The sequence below is a fragment of the Loxodonta africana genome, chromosome 25 (genome assembly GCF_030014295.1).
Source record: "Loxodonta africana isolate mLoxAfr1 chromosome 25, mLoxAfr1.hap2, whole genome shotgun sequence".
In the NCBI taxonomy this organism is placed as follows: Eukaryota; Metazoa; Chordata; class Mammalia; order Proboscidea; family Elephantidae; genus Loxodonta; species Loxodonta africana.
Genome location: NC_087366.1, coordinates 56,063,722 through 56,077,900, shown reverse-complemented (window position 1 = coordinate 56,077,900; position 14,179 = coordinate 56,063,722). Strand labels below are relative to the sequence as shown.

The following is a 14,179-nucleotide window of genomic DNA, read 5'->3' as shown; positions in this document are numbered from 1 at the left end:
AATTAAAAAATGCTTATTTAACCATTTGTCAGCTCAAGGGCATTTGTGTAGTTTTCAGTTTTGGGCTGAATAAAGCTGCTATGAACATTCATGTACAATCCACGTACACTTTTAACTGTTTTATTTTCTCACATATAGTAAGATAGAACACAATCTATTCTTAGAAGACTTAAACATTCAATAAAAACAATACATTAACACAGTCAACAAGCTCACTAAGGTAAGATGTCTAAATTTGGGCCAAAATACGTGAGTGAGGGTATACAAGAGAGCATGTCTGTGTGAGAGAGAGGAAGAGCTGATGGCTGACGGTGCAGTAACTTCCCTGTTGTTATTGTTGCTGTCAAGTTGCTTTCGACTCATGGCGACCCCACGTGTGCAGAGGAGAACTGCTCCACAGGTTTTCAAGGCTGTGACCTTTTGGAAACAGATCGCAGGCCCATCCTCTAGATGGGTTCAAACTGCCAACCTTCCGGCTAGCAGACAAATGCCTAACTGTCTGCACCACCCAGGGACTCCGTAAGTTCCGTTCATCTTTTCAGAAAGGGTAATACAGATCTCTAAATCTAGTGTTATAATTTTTCCACTGGGTGATTCTTTTGTTTTACAGCTGTTAGTACGGAGATGAAATGCTAACTTATATATTCAAAATTCAGAAATGTTTAATAATTGTATATTGCTTTAAGGGAAATTTATTTTGTTCTCTAAATAAGATCTTTTGTTATTTCTACAACGACAATTTTTACTGATGTTCAAAGTTCATTGCAAATACAGGCATATGTGTCAGATTCTAAATTTATTTTAGGCCAAGCATGGAATGTGCCTGTTATAATTTATAGGGAACAAGAAAAATAAAATATTATTCAACCAAATATGGTGATTGCAAATTTATGTGATCACTCTCAGAAGACATCCACGTAAGTTCTATGATACACTAAAAGCCAGAGCTAAAACTGAGTCCTGGATGACGCCGGCGAGGAAGAGCAGCGTCCAGCAACGAGAAACCTTACCAACAACAGCTGGGGACTGAGACCAGCAGACTCCAAGGCATGACACATATCCTCAGTGGAGCTTTCTCCATGCAAACACTTCCAAAAAAAGAAACTGCCTAGAAACAAAAACCAAACACATTAGCCAATGACTCCTCACCATTTGGACTAAGCATCTTCCTGAACTGCAATCTAGAGTCCCAAAGGAGCAGAACAGCATGTGAGAGGACACAGTGGTTCACTCTACTTGATTTATTAAAGCGGAAGGCTAGTCATTACACGTCCAGCACTGTCTCTTTAGTATGACACAGCACATACATATCCAGAGGATCTTTTATTAGCCAAAAAACATACATTAAATTCTTTGGTTAATTTAATTTCAAAACAAACGGCATCTCTGAGACGCTATGTACTAACAGGCTTTCTTCCAGATGAGGGAGAATTCACAGAGCAATTATTCTACCTACCCAACGCTACATACTCCTCCTCACTTATCTTCTTTATGTTGATCACGTCTTTCTCGTAGTCTAAATACTCCAGGAATGTTTTTACAGGCAACGTGCCATCCTTATCTTCGGAAAATCGGACGGCAGGCCTGGTGTTCTCTTGCTTGTACTTCTCCAATAATGACTGCAGCTTTAGCAGTTCTTTTTCATCAAGCTTCAGTAACACAGCCCAGTCCTGAAGAACAAGGGAAAATAACAGAACAGACCACGTCTCTTGCTAACTCCCGTCCTCTGAACTAAAACATAGGCTGTAGGCAGAGCAGTAAACTCCTTTTTCTAAGGCAAGGAAACTGTGGCTGATTTGTTAACGTGACAGCTGTAACACGCTCTGCTTAAAACTTTACTCTCGAATTGCCACACTTCATGAGTAGGAGGTTATTTAAATAAAGCAGACAAATCTTAAGATACTTTACACTCCTAAAAGTACCACTTTTGAATTTTAATAAATATGTATTATTGTATAATCAGAAAAAAATTAACTACGGTCTGAACTGCAACTCCTGTGATTCTGAGGAAACAAATAAACTACTTGAAATTCAATGCTTACTTGTTACGCAGCATAAAAACTTTAAGATAAAAACATGGTTAAAACAATCCTAACTGTATCCTTCCACATAGAAGTCCTCTATGTGGCTCTCGGGAATACAAACAGACACTGGCAGCCTTTGAGACTACTTTATACACCTTATGTGCAGAAATGTCTCCAAGTGCCACTATCACTGCTCAGTCAGCATGAACATTCTCGCTGTTTGGAATTATTTCACCCATTTGCTAAAGTAGGGACACAAAGAAAAGACCCTGAGAAACGGCTTTGATGTTTACAATGGCAAGCATGGAATATATCATTACAAGTAGATTAGTGTTAATATGCTACGTAAAATGCATCTATAATTCCAAACACACACACACACTCACACATATATACATAAAACCAAAAACCAAACCAGGTGCCGTCCAGTTGATTCCGACTCATAGCGACTGTAACAGGACAGAGTAGAACTGCCTCACAGGGTTTCCAAGGTGTGGCTGGTGGATTTGAACTGCCGACCTTTTGGTTAGCAGCTGTAGCTCTTAACCACCGCGCTATCAGGGCTCCATATGTATACTATATACATATATGTATATATACACACACACACGGATATATACATACATGCATACATGTAAAGATGCTAGAAAATGTGTAGATTGTTTCCATTACAGAGAAAAAATCTTTTTCTGTTTAAAAATTTTTTATACATTTTTTATGTATGTGTGCATTTAAAATAAAAAATTCTACCTTAAACTTCAATTAATTTTCAGCTATACCGAGTAATTTTTTTTTAAAAGCATTATAAGCGGCTTAACAAATCACTAAGCTCACTTTAACGGTAATCCTCCTCCCTTAGATAAGAAGACATGAGGCCCGAAGCTGGGCAACCTGCCCAGAGTCACACAGCACCCTGACGGAAGAGACGGACAATACTTCTACTTCCTCTCAGAGAACCTTTACTTCTCTGGATGGAAAGTAAGAATTTTGTAAACACTTCTCAGAAGAATGCAATAATGCGATGTAATCGAGACCTCAAGGTGCTGTAGCTTTCTCATGTTTTATAGATTAAAACACAGAACCATCAATGTCAGTCAGTCATGAACTACAATTCTTCTAACACTGTGAGGTAAGACAATTTTTTTTTTTAATGCATTTCATTATGTAGTACACAACAAAGCAAGCTGTATGAGTTTGCTAGCAACCACACAGGAAAACTGACATTTTTGTTTGTTTGACAGAATCATTTTTCTTTAAAAGAAATTAAAGTTTTGCCACTTCAGTAAACTGAATATATTATATTTGGCAAACCTTGTCCAGAAAAAGTTGTATTTATAAGAAGTAACCTTAAGGAATGAGTTGAGAAAGACTAAATGCCAGGGTAGTAAAACAGGATTAACAAAGAAAAAATTAGTATTCTGGCATAAATAATATAAATTTAGCAACAAGGCTCAGAGGGCCAGCAGGGAGCTATAGACCTTTAAGATTTAAAAACAATTCTTGGTTTTCTTTTCTAGTTTTACTAGCAACACACACACAGAACAGGAGACCACCAAGGAGCTTGCTGTGTGCTACAATGCAGGCTGGGATTACTCACGTTATCAGAGGACGGTGCATCTGAATGCAAGTCAAGGGAATTTAATTTACTGACAGACTCATACAGATGGAGCAATTTCAGTTTATTGGCACAAAACTGTAGCAATCCTTCATCAACAGACTCAAGCTCTAAAAGGCAGAGAGAAAAGCACATTAAAGAGATATATTTAAGAGGCTCAGAAAAGCTTTTCTTTCACTAAATGTTTTAATATTATCTAGTTCCCTGATGTTCTGTTGTATTAAATACTGGGATGCTTAAGCTATAACAGGTTATGAAAGCAAATATAATTTTTCCATAGTGGCAAAATGTCTAACTTTTGAAGGTGCTGTAAGGTGGGGTGGGGCGGGGGGAACCCTGATGGCATAGTGGTTAAGTGCTATGGCTGCTAACTAATGGGTTGGCAGTTTGAATCCACCAGGCATTCCTTGGAAACTCTATGGGACAGTTCTACTCTGTCCTATAGGGTAGCTAGGAGTCGGAATCGACTCGACGGCAATGGGTTTCTAAGGTGGCGGGGGGAGAAGAAATACCTTAATCTAATGCTCAAATTTAAAGAAATGATCTAGAAACATCTTTGAAAATATTCTCCCTCACTCTGTAACTCAAATGCTGTGTATTATGCTAGAAGACAGAGAATATACAAAAATATAATAGTTCCCTGGTTTTTCTTATTATCATGATAGCCAAAGACAATAAAATTCGACCAGAAACCATACACTGTGACAAACATAGCCTCAAAAAAGACTGGCAATTGAGAAAAAACTCTGGGAAGCAATAAGGGTGACGGCTGATCAATGTGAAGAACAGGAGTGAATGTCACTGAACTGTAGCTGGAAGAACACTGAAGGGACAAACGTTTCCTCATGTATGTATTTATCACAATTTAAAACCAGTATTTAAAAAAAAGCTGGCAAAGAGATCAAAGGTAGCATTCCATCTATGATGCCCTTCTGTCAGGTGTTACATTGTTTCAGGATTACTGCTGGGGAAATAGTCACTTTCTATGTGATGCATTTCTGTTTCATAATTTAAATATTTATATTTAAATAAGACAAATATTCTTTAAAAAGGTGGACACTAAAAACTCTGAGAACTCCTGCATAAGGTAGCTTAATATGGAATATCGTTCAAGTTCTTATAGCCATAATAAAACTTACCATACTAAATATTTAACATTTTTAGGACTCTGATTTATGGCTAGAATTTTAAACCAGTGATGGTTTTAAAGAACTCCAACAAATGATGTTCGTTTACTCCCAGCCCAGGATGAGACAACTTTTTATTTACTAAATCTTGAGATTGTGTTAAAATGCTAGGTGGGGGGCTTTAAAGATGTACTATGCTTTTTGTCGTGTGCACTAAAGGACTTCATTATGAAAAGTCAGCTTTATATATCTGCTGAGAAAAGTCAATAATGGAAGAAAAGTCTCAAAATTAGGATTTTTAAAGTCCTGAAAAAGCACCGTATGATCTGTTTACAAGGCCACTTTAAGCTGGCATAAATATGATTAAATATAAAGCTGGCTTTATATAATTATACGATTAACATGACAAGCAGAAGCTGAAGCACTAAGTTTAGATGGCAGTCAGTACCATACAACTTAACTGATGTGAAGAATTCAGAATAAATTGGATTTCACTGGCTTGCTTGGACAGAGTGTGGAGTTACAACCCCACAGTCCCAGATGTAATTCTGAATAGCAAAAAACACCACACAGCTCAGGACTAATAACTGAGTCATCATCTATGATTCAGGAAGTCCTAACTCTGCTCCTGAGGGAAACAGATGAGAAAATGTGGGTGGCTGTAGGACCACACATTACAACACTATGAAAATATTAATTCAAAACATCAATATTTTTAGTCATTAAAAAAAACCCTGGTCAAAACCACGATGCTTAAAAAATACTCCATCCCTAGAAATAGCTTTCTCCCCATAAAGTTAAATCAAAGACAGTGGCGGCAAAAGAGAAGCTGTTTTCTACATACCATCTGCTACCTTTCCTCTCAGGCCAGTGGCTTCCACGATATTCTACAACCAAATGAGAATAACCACTTCTCATCAATCTATACTGTTATCTTTCCTCACAGGAGAGGGATTAAAAAAATTTTTTCCCCAATACTAGTACCAATACGTTCAGAGAAAGTGCTAATAAAAGATCAGCCGCAGACACGAAATGGAGGGGCAGGGAAGGGTCCTCACATAGCAAGGGTGTGAAATAAGTTTCCTTATTTCTTACATGTATTTTTTCCACGCTAAGGGAACGTGATCGTATCATAAGCAGTTAATGGCTTTCTATAACCAGAGTTATAAAATCTGAAGGGAGACCATACCTCCAATCAGAACAAACCCCATTACCTTGATTTTGTAAAGTATCCATTAAAGTCTGAGTGATGTTTCTAAGGCAGCAAAATGTTAAGCGTTCACTTGCCAAAATGCTTTCCAACGCCTAGAAGAAAGATATGGAACAATTCCAGTACTTAGAAGGCAGGATTTTGTTTTCTACATTTATATTTATGCCTACACTTTTACTAACCAAATTTCTTCAGCTTGGAGTATACATACCTGAGAATTAAGGTTGCACTGTAAGTGATAAGCAACTGCATATCATGACAAATATGGTAAAATGACAAAAAAAAGTCCAGACTGAGAAGAAAACAACTAGAAGGCAACTGATACTTAACAGAACGGCCAAGACAAAACAGAAAAAGAGACGACGCTATCACCACTAAGAAGAGTTTGAGGAAGCTACACTAAATAGGCGTCAACGAAACCCATTAACCCGTTGCCGAGGATTCTGACTCATAGAGACCTTATAGGACAGAGAAGAACTGACCCACAGGGTTTCCAAGGAGCGCCTATGCTACCAGGGCTACTAGTTGATGACAAATTGTTGACCAAAATAGTTGTTATAGTTTATGCTCCCGCCTGTACTGAATATGAGACCCTGTGACCTCAAGGCCTCAACACCCCATAGTATTCATCCCGTAGTGCTATCAGACTATCTACCTTTGCCAGACTTGTGGATGTACCATGGTAACTCCCTGCGATATACGCACCAGGAAATATGTATAAGAATAATCATAGCATCATTGTATGTAATAGCAAAAAAACAAAAATAAGTGGAAACCACCTAAATGTCCACTAAGAGGAAGTAAATAAACTACTTTATTTATAGACAGAGACTAAAAGTCATATAGGTTAGAACATGAATCAACTATAGCTACAGATGTCAACATGGATGACTCCCAGAAACATAACATTGAAGGGGGAAAAAAAAGTCACAGAAGAATACGTAAACCATGGCTCCATTTATATAAAGTTTAAAAACATGGAAAATGCACCAATATGTTCTTAGGATCCATAAAGGTGTGAGATAGAGAAAAGTAAAGGGAAGAGAAACACAAGACTCTGAACAGTGGTCACCACGGGGATGAGCACAGAAAGATGGCAAGGGCAGAGGAAGGGCACACGGGGCGCATCAGTGTTCCCTACGACATGAGTTTTACTATTACTGTCTAAGCTGAATATATGTTATGCACAGACGTATCTGTGTACATGTGCATATATGCGTACACACAACATGCACTCATATGTATGGCAATATTACTTAATTTTTTTAAAAAAGAATGAGAAAAGACCACAAGAAATTCCACAGGAGAATATAAAAAGAGATGAACATGAATAAAAATATGAAAAGAAGGCTTTGCCCTGTCAGGTTTGGAAGGAAATGGGAAAATAAAGATTTTCTTAAGTGGGATACATAATACCTACTGAGCAGGAAAGTTCACGCATTGTATACACTTACCTGCTTTTTGGTTGCAGGGTACTTAATATCAAGAATTAATTCCTGTATTTCCATTTCAATCAAATCTAGAAAGAAGAAATTAAATCAAAGTAAATGTTTCACTTGTATTGTTATAAGTAAACTTTATTCTGAAACAAAAATGTTCATATTTGTACTATCGGTCAGTCTAAAGGATTTTTGGGTTCATTGTATTTTATTGTTAGAAATGTCTAACCTACCCAGACGGCACACTTAATCTTTACAGAACAATGCCAATAAAAAATACACGTGATTATTTGTACCCCACCTTATTCTAGAAAGGAGTTGAAATAGCTATAAATGCATTTAGGTATCCTGATTATTCCACGCGGAATATTTTACTGATTTAAAAAAAATTACAAAACGGTATGCTTTTATTTTCATTAAAGGCTACCTACCTAGGTTGGGTGATTTTGTTTTCAGCAAGGCTGCAAGTTTCTCCACTAAGTGCATGTCCTTGGCCCGTTCACTTTTTTTATCACTAAAATAATAAATACAACAAATTGTTGCAGAATGTGAAATTAAGGTTTCCTTCTAACTCTGACACACTCCAACTCTTTTTCCTTTACATTCTTCCGATTTTAACTTTAGAGATACCAGTCTAATGATAGAAATAACAACAAAACAAACGGCAAGATAAGGAACGAGGCAAAGCCAGCAGAGGCACGCCAGCCAGCAGACACTGGTTAACCTCACCTCAGAGCTAAGTGGAAGGGAACAGTCACCGTCTTCATGCTCCCCGACACTGGGTCAACGAGGCACATCTGGCAGGTCTGGGGCTGCCAGCTCTGACTGGTAACGTTATTTAGGCCCATTATTTTATAGCCAGGATATAGCAGCCTAAGGAAATCACACCAATACAGTAAAAATATCAGAGAATTGCCAAAAGGTGCTTTTATTATAGTCAGGCAACCTTACATTAATACAATTCAGGAACATGAATAAGGCAAGTAAGCACTGACTGACACCAAAGCCAAGAAAAATAGGGCCAAAATGGTAGAGCTCTAACTCACTAGAATGTACTAGAAAATCAAATGAGCACGGTCAGGCTGACACTTCAACGGCAAACAAAGCATCCACCTGACTTAACATCATCACTGTTGTTGGTTGCTGTCAAGTCGATTCTGACTCCTGGCGACCCCATGTGTGCAGACTAGAACTGCTCCATAAAGTTTCCAAGGCTTTTGGAAGCAGATCGACAGGGCTGTCTTCCAAGGAGCCTCGAGGTGGGTTTGAACCTCCAACCTTTCAGCTAGCAGTCAAGCACTAACCATGTGTGCCATCCAAGGGCCTGATGTATCACCACCAGGGAACTTTAAAGGACTCTTTCCTTTCACGCCTCTGCAGCATAAGGGTTAGAGGATTTCAGTAGCATATCACTACCTTTCAATATTTCTTTGTGATTAAATACTTCATCCTTAATTACATACTGGGCACTTGTAGGAAAAACCATAATAAAGTGCATTTCAGCTCCCAAACAACTTGCAATCTAGTGAGTAGCTTATTATAACTTTAATAAAGGCATTCTGTGCCTGCTTTTGTAACCATCAATGGGCCTGGCTTTGCCGCTTACCTACAGTGCTTCCCCACATTGAAAGCTCCTACTCGAGGGCCCTGCTGTGTGCTCCACACTTCCAGTATTCCCCTTCTCGGTGCATAGATCACAAGGAACTGAGCCACTCGGCTTGGCCCCTGAGTATTCCCAAAGGGGGACAACTCCACCTTTTCTGGTCTTTCGTGGAGGTCCTCTACAACCTGGATCCATCCAACCTGTGCATCTCGGTACCCTTGGACACAGACGAAAAGGGAAGCTAATGAGTGAATTAATTTAGGTTCATCAGTAGCCTTAAGCACTATGCAATATTTGGGGGGAGGGGGATAAGAAAAGCTATAAAAGTACATTATCTTTCTATTATGAAATATCTTAAACAGAAAAGTAGACAATAATAAACATAAGGAACATTGAAGCTACCACTAAATCTTATTAAATCTTTTGATGTCTTTCTTCACGTCACTTTTTGTCTTTAAATGCAAAATATTACAAATATCAGTAAAGTTTCATAACCCTCCCTGCTCCAATTCCCCTCCCTTCCTTCCCTTTATAAAAATTCTGTGGAGTTTATCAGTTTGGATTTAAAATAAAAATCCAATTAAAATATAAGGAATCCAGCAATTACACTCCTAGGTATATGCCCAAAAGCCCTGAAAGCAGGGACTCAAACAGAGACTTGTATACCAGTGTTCACTGCAGCACCATTCCCAACAGCCAAAAGGTGAAAACAACCTGAGTAAGTGCCCATCAACAGAAGAATGGGGACACAAACTGCTGTACATACACAGAATGGACTATAATTCAGTCATAAAGAGAAATAAGGATCTGATACATGCTACAACACAGATGAACTCGAAAGCATTACGCTGAGTGACGTAAGGCAGACACAAAAGGATAGATACTGTGTGATCCACTTGTATGAAGTATCTGGAATAGGCAAATGCAGGGAGACCAACGTCTATTAGTGGGTGCCAGGGGTTGGGCGGACTTATTGTGTGAGTGGTGCCAAGACTGTTTGGGGTAATGAAAAACTTCGGCAAATGGGTAGCGGTGATGGTTACACAACATAATGAACGTGACTAATAGTCAATGAACTGGACACTTGAAAATAGTTTAAATGGCAGTTTTTGTTATATATATATACACACATATTTACCCCATACAACATAATAATACATATATATGTATGCACACACATACACAAGAAAAAGATGAAATTGTTTTCTGCTATTCACTCCCTTGGTGGTCCACAGATAGAGGGAAAGCGTGGACAATATGATGACGAGAGGAAGCCCCTGCACGTGACAAGAAAGATGCAGCTGAATGACACTGTCTTCCACTTTAGGGTGGCCCCCGTACAGTCAGTCTATTGGCCCCTCTCTCCCCAGGGAACAAGGCTCGCTCTTAAAGAAAAATCAAGTGCCCTAGCTGCAGGACAGGTAACAATGCCAACAATAAGATCCCAGAGTGGACTCGGACCATTGGTACAGTTGTGTCTTCTGGGTTCTGAAAAAGTCTTGCTGAGAACACAGCCTTGAGGTTGTTTCAGAAGATAAACCAAGGAGAAATTATGCATTTGCAATACTGAAACTAATTTCTACAGACATCTAAAAATGTCGAAGATATAGACTGTCTCTGTCACTGCAGAAGCTGTTTGCCAAGAAGGTGACAACGGCCTCAATCTGGTTCAGAGCAATTTAATGTCCTGAAATCCATACTCTGCACCTTGTGAAGTAGAGACCACAATGCACCATAGCCATGGTTTCCAATCAGCAGTCTACACTGGCATGTTACTGTTTCCAGTGACTGCAAGTACTGCATTCTCCCCTTCTTTCTTAGCAGGAGAGATTTTACTTTATTCAGGAGGATAGTGGGCCCAGCTAAAGATATGTTCAAGTCTCCCATATAGTTAGATGGGGACATGTGACTAAGTTCTAATAAAAGTTGGAGGAACTTCAGAAAATATCTTCAAACTGACTTGGCTGGCAGGAGTTCCCTTCTTTCCTTCCCCTTATTACTTCCTGGAATGCAGATAAGTAGGTTGGAGCTTCAGCAGTCATTCTGGACCATGAGATAACTTTGAGTACAGAAACCATCTGGAATGAGTCCTGGGTCCCTGAGAATATCATAGTCATACTGTACTTGGTTCTCTTACTAACAGCTGAATGGAGCTGATACAGTTAGACCCAAGCATAGGAATACAGAAGTCCAGTTGGGGGAAATGGATTTGCCTCGTTTTGCTATCTTAAATCAGAAAGACCTGGCATTCTAGACTTGGGGACGTAATCTGGCTCAAGAGTGGCCTTGTGAGGTGGAATAAATGTAGCAGAGGCAAGAAACAGCATTTAGGAATTAACAATGACAGTAAGAATTAAAAGGAAGTGCATACAGCACAGGATAAAAGTGCTTATGAGGTGATCAAACTTAAAGGATATGTCAACTGAACTACTGGATTAAGCGCTGATCTGAGATTGTTAAAAAAAAAAAAAGTAATAATAAAGGTTAAGCACTGTTATGACCAGAAGCGGAAGGATAACACGGTCACTCAATTTGGGGTTAAAAGTGAATTAACTTTTTAATCTGGGTTTTTGTAAGGAATACCTTTCCACATGCGTATTGCAATTCCTCTAGCTACATCCAACAAGATAACTCTGCCGAAATCATCTGTTGCTGCCGCCAGTGTGTTACATGGAGACAGACATATACTCTCACCATGGCGTCTAGAATCTGGCAGTCCAAATCTGATTAAAAAAAAAAAACCTCAAATTACATTCTAACCTATAGAAATAAAACACACAAACAAAATAGGCTGATACCGGTTTTATGTAAACAAATATGAACCTTTCCCTATTAATTTATTAACTAACCCCCCCAACATTTCCCAATATAAAACATAAAATTTCTTCTATTATAAAATAAAAAAGCAGCCCTATAAAATCAAAAGTTTTCTATACAGAGTACCAAAACCTTAAACTTTTTGAAAATATCCCATACAACTTTACCTTAAAAGGTATATCAGAGAAAACAACGCCCTCACAGTCTACTAAATTTCAGACTACTTTGCCCCCTACACTGGTATCTATGGTCTATTTTTACACTCTTGTTCCTCATGTGTCTCTTTTTCGCTCAGTGTCACATCTTGCACCAGCCAACGTATGCCTGAAGTAAGAGCTTTCCGTCTGCTAAATACAAAAAAACAACAGCAACAACCAATGTTCAACTCGCAGCTACCCGATGGGACAGAAATAGTTACTCTAACCTGCTCCTGGTCTACAAGCGATCTCAGCAGAACCATTAGGAAGTCAAGAGGTCCTGTGGAAGGATCAGGACAGGCTGTGTTCAGTAAGGCCCCTGACACGAAGTGCACACGTTTTGTTACATGTGTTTGGGAAACTTAGAGCCGTTTGGCTCATTTCTTGATTCTTGGGTGAATCTGGGTAATGTGGTGTGTTACAACAAAATATTTTAAAATGAGATGAAAAAATTTTTAGAAACAATCTCATTAAGAGCATCTAGAAAGGAGCAGGGGAGAGCATTCTATTTCCCTTCATGGCAGTACTTTTAATAAAAAAAAAAAAAAAGATTTAAAAACAAAACCAGGCAAAATCATGCTCGTCCCTTCCCCCAAAAACCTGACAAATACACTAACACATCCTATGAAACCAAAACCGAACCCGCTGCCGTTGAGCAGGACAGAGTTGAACTGCCCCGTGGGGTTTCCAAGGGCAGCTGGTGGATTCGAACTGCCGCCAGACAGGCTGGCAGCTGAGCTCTGAAGCAGACAGGCAAGGAGGCATGAGCCAGCATTCCGGAAAACACACGCATGTGAAGGCTGTCCCCAGTTGTTTAAAGAAATCACTAAGCACTCTGTCTGATTATACAGTGACCTCAGTGACAAACTTTTTAAAGAAGAAATTCAACAGCTACCACCAACCGCACTTTCCTTTGGAACTTACAGTTTTGTTTTGTTTTTTTTTTTAAGCGCACTTATATACATTTTGAGCACCTACTATGTGACAGGGAGACAGCAGTGAACAAACAAGGCCAAGGACCACTGTCCTCATGGAGCTCACATTCTAGTGGAAAATATCACATTAATGATTTCTAGGAACTCCGAAGGCTTATGAGATCAACCAATGAATCCACCAAGCGCACTGAAAGGCCCTAACTTTCACAGGACATTTCTAAAAGTGCTGGAATCAGCGAAGGGCATGACAGACTTGCCTCACAGCTAACGGGGTGGCAGGTTCAACCTTCGGCTTCTGCCTTTGGACAGCTTCCTCTTCGTGCTTACTTTTCCAACCAAGCCAACCACTTAAAAGAAAGAAAATGTGAGAATAAACTAGGGCTTCCAGAGTTTTAAAATGCAGATTATCAAATTGCAACTGAAAACCAAGCTAGATACAAATTAGATAATTTTTACATAATTACCTGGCAGCATTAAATAAAGCAGAGGTGAGTTTACTTGCAACTGCTAGTGCCACGTGAGATAATAAGGGCTGTGTGCTTCCCTTAAAGACAGGAAAAAAAAACATTTGAAAGAGAAAACTCAGTAGCTCACAAAGGAAGAAAATCTACTTTCTAAATAAGGGCGACTATGAACCGCTTCGGGAAGCTGCAAAGCCTGGGCTGGCAATAACGTTCAGCTTCTTTCAGGGGGCAGTAAAAGCTTTATTTTAGGAGGCAGCAATACAATCAGAAGTTTTAAAGTTACAGTTCCTTCTTTAAATTTTAATTTAAAGAACTTTTAAATTGGGATATTGAGATAGCATTCTTCTTAGCTGGGCTATGGATTTCCCATCTACACACAAATGGCTCTTTTCCCTTTTTTTTTTTCTAAAAAATAATGATAAAAACATAGTTTGGGCAATTCTGAGAAGGCTATTTTTTAAGCAAGACTTTAAGAGCTGCCAAATCTAACACCTAGCTTTTCCCTCTGTGAAAAGCAATTTACACCACTTTTATCAACTGCAGCTGGCAACTTGTTCTGTCTTCACGATTCCTGGTTTATTCCAATCCCTGGTGGACTGACATCGTTAACAGCCATGAGGCATCTGAGTGTAACTCCGATATGTGAAAACAGCTCCGCTGTCAGAGAACTCAGGCCTTCCATAAACACAGGATTTCAATGTTTGCCTTACAGTGACTTTACTACCTTTTCAGGTTTATAAAGGGTTTA

At 39.0% G+C, this 14,179-nt stretch overlaps 1 protein-coding gene across 4 annotated transcripts in view; it reads right to left on the bottom strand.

Moving 5' to 3' along the window:
- The window catches only part of RAB3GAP2 (RAB3 GTPase activating non-catalytic protein subunit 2), a 106,274-nt gene that overhangs the window by 28,112 nt on the left and 63,983 nt on the right, over positions 1-14,179 (bottom strand). For all 4 annotated transcript variants that reach the window (XM_064276896.1, XM_064276894.1, XM_064276895.1 and 1 more), the window contains exons 11-21: positions 13,432-13,511; positions 13,225-13,314; positions 11,602-11,741; positions 9,022-9,235; positions 8,145-8,288; positions 7,847-7,929; positions 7,431-7,495; positions 5,981-6,071; positions 3,622-3,749; positions 1,457-1,670; positions 1,011-1,108 (exon numbers count right to left, since the gene is read on the bottom strand). In XM_064276896.1, the coding sequence (XP_064132966.1) occupies positions 1,011-1,108; positions 1,457-1,670; positions 3,622-3,749; positions 5,981-6,071; positions 7,431-7,495; positions 7,847-7,929; positions 8,145-8,288; positions 9,022-9,235; positions 11,602-11,741; positions 13,225-13,314; positions 13,432-13,511 (1,347 nt within the window). The remainder of the gene's footprint in view (positions 1-1,010; positions 1,109-1,456; positions 1,671-3,621; positions 3,750-5,980; positions 6,072-7,430; positions 7,496-7,846; positions 7,930-8,144; positions 8,289-9,021; positions 9,236-11,601; positions 11,742-13,224; positions 13,315-13,431; positions 13,512-14,179) is intronic.